General features: G+C 38.0%; 1 protein-coding gene across 1 annotated transcript in view; it reads left to right on the forward strand.

The window, feature by feature from the left end:
* Positions 1–6,823, forward strand: part of GET4 (golgi to ER traffic protein 4) — a 23,718-nt gene extending 16,895 nt beyond the window's left edge. Inside the window, exons 5-9 of the mRNA XM_019512608.1 lie at positions 1,432–1,570; positions 3,474–3,614; positions 3,696–3,771; positions 4,185–4,257; positions 6,726–6,823. Coding sequence (XP_019368153.1) covers positions 1,432–1,570; positions 3,474–3,614; positions 3,696–3,771; positions 4,185–4,257; positions 6,726–6,814 — 518 coding nt within the window. The 3' untranslated portion in view covers positions 6,815–6,823. The remainder of the gene's footprint in view (positions 1–1,431; positions 1,571–3,473; positions 3,615–3,695; positions 3,772–4,184; positions 4,258–6,725) is intronic.
* Positions 6,824–7,155: the final 332 nt, after the last annotated feature.

Genomic DNA, 7,155 nt, shown 5'->3' on the forward strand with positions numbered 1-7,155 from the left:
CTGGCACAGTCATTTCATTTCTGGTCTTCTTGAGTTGATTCTGTGTTCTTATCACTGTGTAAGTTAAAATGTTGTTTGACAAACCTCTCTAAGAGCAGAGCACAAAGTGAGGGCTTCCCTTGAATCCTCTTCAAAACCTGGGTTAGTTTTAACAGAGATTAAAATGACTTGGATTAGAAAGTATTTCAGAGTCTGCTGCTTTTTTTTTTTTTTTTAATCCTCATTAGCAGCACTTCCCAATAGTCATCAGGTTTCTGATCTGCAATAGGTAAAAAATTGACTGACATGTACAATATCTGAAAGCCACCAGATGTTAAACCTGACAGAGTTGTTATTTCAATCATTGTTAATGAGTGCAGTTTCAATTTTAGATTGCATTATACATGAATTAATAGAATTTTCCTTTTTTGTGGGTTTCTTATCAACCAACCTTGGTTTGTTAGGTGCTTTAAAAAAAAAAAAAAAGAGGAGGAAGTCAGGCTCTTCCACAGCTGTGGAATTATGTTAGTATCATAGTAATGTTTACTGGTGCTCTTTCACATTTTGTCTCAGTCATTTTATGACTAATTGGGTGGCTTTTTAATGAGTACTGGCAACTACAGAGTGAGAACTTCTCTGAAAACATAAGCTTTTTTTTTTCTTGAGGCCCCAGAACGCAATTGGGAAAGGAAGTAGTTCTTGAAAGTGAACATCCTCTATCTGGAGCCAGGGACATAGTTTGCATCCACAAATTAAAACGTGCGTTTTTGTTGTTGGTCATCCCCTGATTTGCAGGTTTTTAACCTAGGACTGCCTGGTTCTAAGCAGGCTCTGATTTTTATGCCTTCTGACTTATCACCACTGTTGTCTTGAGGAGTGTTTTACATCAAAGTTCAAGCAAACATTTTCTCTTTCCAATCCTTTTTTGTTTTTAAATTGGCATAACTCCCTTTATTTCCCCTTTCTGTTCTCCAGTATAGAAACAATCCATGTCTGAGTGTGGGGGTATGTCAAACCAAAATTCAGATAAACCATCTCTCCCCACACTTCAGGGGAACTATGGCATTTAAGTTTATAGCATGTATGTTTCAGGAACAACTTTTCCTTCCCTTTGACTGTAATGCATTAAATGCTAATATAACAATAATCAAGATGGTAATTGAGTGTTTTTGAGAAACAAGACCTGTAGAAAACTGTATTCAGCGATATCACTGATTTAAAATATATTACAGATAGTAGTTTATTGCCTTGCCTCCCGAGTAAATTGTTTAGTGTTAGTAACAAAGTGACCATCCTCATTAGACCATCTCCATGTTTGTGCTGGATAGAAATCCTGTGTGTTTATACAGGCCTTGCATGGCACATCTCTTTGGAAAAGGAGCAAACCTAGCCAATGTTTTGGGGTGAAATGTAACACTGATTTCTTAGTAGCTGTTTTCTTTTCTTTTGTAGAGCAAAACTATTGTGAATCCCGGTATCACTTCTTGCACTCCTCAGATGGCGAAGGTTGTGCTAATATGCTAGTAGAATATTCCTCATCCCGGGGATATCGCAGCGAGGTGGACATGTTTGTAGCTCAGGCAGTCTTGCAGTAGGTATTCCACAATGTTTATCATCAAAATGCTTGATAATATGATTTGAATTCTGCATTGCATTGGCCGCAGGGCTCTAGTTAGGGCAACTGTTGGTTAAGTATGTTCCCTGCAAAAGATTTGTGAATAGAGTTTTTAAGCCCTTTTTTGTAGTTCATCAGATGGAAAAACTTTACACAGTAGATAAGTTGATTAAAAGGACTAATGGGGAAGGTGTAAATTTGTGCTAAACAGGAAAACTAAATCAACCCATGTGAATCCAAGAAGCAGCATCCTCATCACCAAAATAAAGGTTTTCCTCCAGTTGCTAAGAAGCTTCCTTTGTACCTGTTAAAGACATCAGTGTGTTGTGTTTATTTTCTTTGTCTCTGTTCCCACAAACACAACACTGAAATGTATTTACGTGTGTTTAATGCTGCCTAAAGGTCCAGGTCAGGATTGGGGCTTATTTGTACTGGCCTACATGCAAATACAAAGGCTCTGCCTCAGGCTCCCGGTAGAAGAATGATCCCTTTTGTGCTGTTGCATGTGGTCAGAGGTAGTCAGTGATCAGGTGCTTCCATTAAGGGACCTGCTTGTTCCTTTACGATGCTTTAGTACAATTTATTACATTGATTTATAAGTTGTTATATGTCAAATGCACAGCATCCATTTTAACTCTGTTCAGCGTAATACACTTTAAGATGCTTGACTTTATCTGAGTCAGTATAAAAATGGCCCACTGTTTTAGTCTTAATCACGTTTTGAGTGGGCTGTGCAGTTGACAAAGCAGCTTTTGCTGTACTGAAGCATTTCTTGGACATCGTCATTCTGTTACGTGTCATTCAACTAGCACCAAACCGAAGCAGTTCCTTTATGAGGTTGTGCTACATGCAGGGCAGTTCCAGCTTTCAGAGCAATTGCGTGTGCTGGAAAAGTTTCATAAGGTGCATTATGTCATGCAGTATTTATACAGAAATGCAACTAAATCTTTTACTGGCCTAGATCTTTAACCAGATTAAATCTTGCAACATGTGGATTTACTTCAAGCTATAATCATGTGAAAAATCAGTGTTGCGGCACCTTGGTCAACAGTACGCGGTGAATTTAAAAACTCATTACATCTAAGAGTCCAGTTTTGGAAGCCAGCACACAATTGAAAATGAGATCTGTCTCATGACAGCCAACTCAACCCTTGCAAACAAGATTTGCTTCCTAAGCAAAAGGTTCCCAGTAAGTTAGTGCATCTTGCTGAAAATTTGACTGCATTTACTAAGCATAAGAGTTGCAGTCATTCAGACACAAAATATACAGAATTTATTGGATCTTCCAATATTGCAGCACGCTGAGATGCTGGTAGTATTTGAAGGCAATTGTTTGATCATTCTGGGATGAGAGAACCTAATGATGATGGATATTATGGATATTTGGGAAGATGGAATATCACTTAGATTGCATTTTTACTCCAGTAAAGTGAATTTTTGGTGATATGCAATTAATTTCAGTTATGCAATAAAAGCGGCATCCGCTGTAATCAGTTTTCATGCACTGTGGTAAAAGGTGAATAAGATTGGATGAGAATTGCTGTATATCCTGCTTTAGATGGATTGATCGCTGCTTTTTTTTCTCCCTCCTGAGCAGAGATCAGCGTAACTGATGTTAACATCTACATGCTCTGGTTGTTCTTTGAAGTAGTTTAACAATTTTCTCCCTGGCTGATTATTTTACGTGATTGCCAGAGCTGTACGTTGTCAGCTAATAGAGCCTTGACTATTAATTAATCAGTTGATCATAATTCAGCTTGCTTATGTAAATTCAACGTAGGTCAGCAGACATTTTAACCTTATGTTCTTGGCTTAAAATCAGGTTTTCCGGCACTAATAAATATCATTTCAACTTCCACTGTTCCGCTTTCCTTTTCAGATTTCTCTGCTTAAAGAATAAGACCAGTGCATCAGTGGTTTTTACAACATATACACAGAAACATCCTTCGATAGAAAAGGGGCCACCATTTGTACAGCCATTACTAAATTTCATCTGGTTTCTGTTACTAGCTGTTGATGGGTATGATATAGTGTGTTACTTCTGGTTTTAATTCACATTTACATTTTGCCAAGATTACATATTGTGTTGTTTCCTTCCTAGAGGAAAACTAACAGTATTTACAGTATTGTGTGAACAGTATCAACCCTCACTGAAAAGAGATCCCATGTATAATGAGGTGAGTTATCGGTAGTTCTGAACGGGATTTAGCACTGCCAAGTAGACTTGCTTAGATAACCTGTCTCAGTAGCACATCCGTATTTAACTGGGAAGCCCAGTAAAGTACAACACGGATGACTTCTTTCAGTTTCTTCAGATGTAATCATTACCAGCAAACACTAATGGAATGTTCTTTTTATTCACACAGTTTATTTACCCTGACATGATTATTCATTAATATAAAGCACAGTATTTTACTTGTCTTTGGTACATTTATTTAAAAAAAATTAATGTTTTAACTACAAATCAGAGAGAGAAATTCTCAGAATACATTGCTGGAAATTCTGGGCTTTAATTTCTTTTCTTCCCTTGCTGTAATAATTTATATATGTCCCAGTAGCTAATGTTATCTATGTTTGTGTCTCATTGCAGTATCTAGATAGAATAGGACAGCTTTTCTTTGGAGTTCCTCCCAAGCAAACATCATCCTATGGAGGATTACTAGGTAATTTGTAACAATTAAATGTATAATCTTGTTTGAAAGAATAGTTGTTTACAGAATCTGTTACTTAAGTATATCAACCCCTTTTACATGTCCTAATCTATTAAATTTAATAGGCATGGCTTCTTTGAAATGAACAGGGTAATCTAAACAATAATTACCATTATCAAATATGCAGTAATCAGTTATGCATGCAAGTGCATTGTTATATGGCTCGTAATATCATGATTTTATGCCAAAATGGAAGGCATGCTTGTATATCCCTAGAAACATACATATTTTTTAAATTTGAAATTAAATAGCAAAGCAGATCCCTCAGTCCCACTAAGATTTGCCCATGCTTAATTTTGAGCATGTTTGTATTCCCATTGACTTCAGCGGGATTACTTATTTCTTAAAAGATATGTTCATGCTGAAATAAGTTTATGGCTAGGTTCTTGGAAGAGAAGTGTAACAGCTATGCTACAGAAATAACTTTAATATTTCTGAAGAAACAACATTGGGGTTTTTTATAAAAATCTTTATTGGAAGAAGAAAAAAACACATCTAATTTAATCTTGATTATAAATATATTAGAAGGAACAAGTTGAGCCTAATTATTTACAAAACCACTGACTGCAGTGCCTTTCTCAGAAGAACTAAGCTGTTCCTCAGGAAGCTTTTTTGATTCATTGCAATTCACAAATGTCTCTAGAGTTCCTTTAACTGGTACCTGAACTTCATTCTTGAACTTGATCCAGAAATAGTTGTTCAGCATTTTGAAATTTGCTGTTCAGTTTAAGCAAGATGAAGGCATATGAACACTGCTGAAAACTAGTTTTCTTTCCTTCCTAATGTTTTCCAAAACTCATTCCTCTGCTGTAGTCAAAGCAGATGATACAATATGTTTGTTGTCCTTCAGTGCCTTAAATTACTCTTCCAGGGATAATGGAGGCTGATTCAGTAAAAGCTGAGGTCTGCAAACCATGGCAGCAGTCACTTGGTCAGTTTTATGTCTTGAGCTTCCAGCGCCTCAGATCTTTCTTTAGGTCCTAATCACTCAAAGTAGTAATTGTCCACAAATTCCACTGGAGTCCCTAGAATTGCAGTTGTTCAGTTCCTCATAAAATAGATTTCCCTAAGTTTTCATATTCAGGAAGGATCCCAGTTTGTAAAGTACTTGTTTGCAAATTTATGTAAATAAGCTAAGCACTGAAGTTACCTTAACTTGGGGTGCCCTTTTTAAACAGACTCAAATACTCTGTCTTTTTATGGAGGTGAATGTCACTTAAGGCTACTTTACTCTGGTTTTCTAGACCATTGTAGCTCCTTATATTAAATATTCTTCTTTCCATCTGGATAAGTCGTAGGGCTGTGTGAAATGGCACAGTTCCGTTTCAGCTCGCGTTTCGAGGTTTCAACAGAACAGGGTTTCATTTCGAATTTCATTTCAATTCAGAACCGCTGTTCCGTTTAGCTTTGTCAAAACAGTAACTCTGTTTCAACGCTTCGCTCATTCGCTATAATGGGGAAGCGTGAAACAGCCTCTCTCATCTGGCAGGCAGATGGGGGCCCGCAACCCCAGGAGGGTTGTGGTGACTGCTAGTCCTCCCAGGGCTGCGGGCCCATGATCTGCCTGCCACATGAGGGAGGGAAGCCGGGTGCTGCCACCTGGGATTGGGGAGCTGGGGAAGGGAACTGAGCCTAATCGTTCAGTTCCTCTCCCCAGCCCCATGATCGGGTTGGGGAACTCAGCCCAGCTGGGCTCAGGCTGGGCTGAATTCCTTTCCCCAGCCCTATCGCAGCACTGGGGAGGGAAACTGAGCCTGGCTTAGTTCCTTTCCCCTGCACTGTGATCAGCTTCCAGCTGCGGGAGGCAGGAAGAGCCAGGGCTTCGTGCCCAGCTGAGCCACATGTGGCTGCAGAGCTGCGGGGAGCGCACCCCTGGTACTCCCCTGTCTCCCACCACATGGCTGCTGGCTGCTTCGAAACTAGAAACGTTTCAAAACTTTTGAAATGTTTCAAATAGCCTCGTTTTGTTTTGAGGCTGTTTCAAAGCCCTTCGTTTCAATTCGATTTCACTGTTTCGAGCTCGAAATGAGTCAAAACAGTATCAAATCAAAACAGCCAGCGAAATTTCACACAGCCCTAATAAATAGTTTTTGGAATGGATACTGAGATCTTATGTAACCTCTTAATTTCTGGCATAAATGGTTAAATGATTTTTCATGTACTTTCAAGAAAGGTTGGGTGGGTTGGTTGGTTGTTTCTAAGAAAGTCATTTATTCTTATTGCTAAGTACTTAAATTTAAGGAGCATAATAAAATATTGCTGTGAAGCCATTGGTTTCGAGGAATGCTTTCCCTCTTTCTCTCTTCAATCAACTACTCCATTGCAGTGACAGAAACTTGAAAATAAAATAATTCTGCCAATGTTCTAAAATTAGAGCATAGCATTTCAAGCACCTTTAACTATTCCATATTTAATTATAGGAAATCTTTTAAACAGTCTGATGGGAACTGGAGAAGAGGATGAAGCAGAAGATGGTCAAGAAGACAGCAGTCCTATTGAACTTGATTGATTTTTTTTTTTTTCTTTTCTTTTTTTTTTTTCTTTCTTCAGTGGGAGCTGCATGAATCTGACAATTTGATAATTCAAAAGACAGTTTCAGAATTTGAGTCCGGCCATTGTTTCTCAGCAACTAGAAGGGCTCCTTAGTTCTGTTAAAGAAAGTTGCTGAAATGTTTATAATGTTTGGTCTATATTATTTATGTAAAAAGAAAAAAAAAAAGTAGCCAAAAGAACTGATTGGAGTTATTGTTAACAGATTTCCAATATGCTGGCTGGTGAGCTTGATATTGAGATATGGTCTTCTGTGGTTTCAAGTGCAGTATTCCTTTTTCCACAATGAATAAAGCATAA

Source organism: Gavialis gangeticus, unplaced genomic scaffold (assembly GCF_001723915.1).
Source record: "Gavialis gangeticus isolate Ggan-Ray unplaced genomic scaffold, GavGan_comp1, whole genome shotgun sequence".
NCBI lineage: Eukaryota > Metazoa > Chordata > Crocodylia > Gavialidae > Gavialis > Gavialis gangeticus.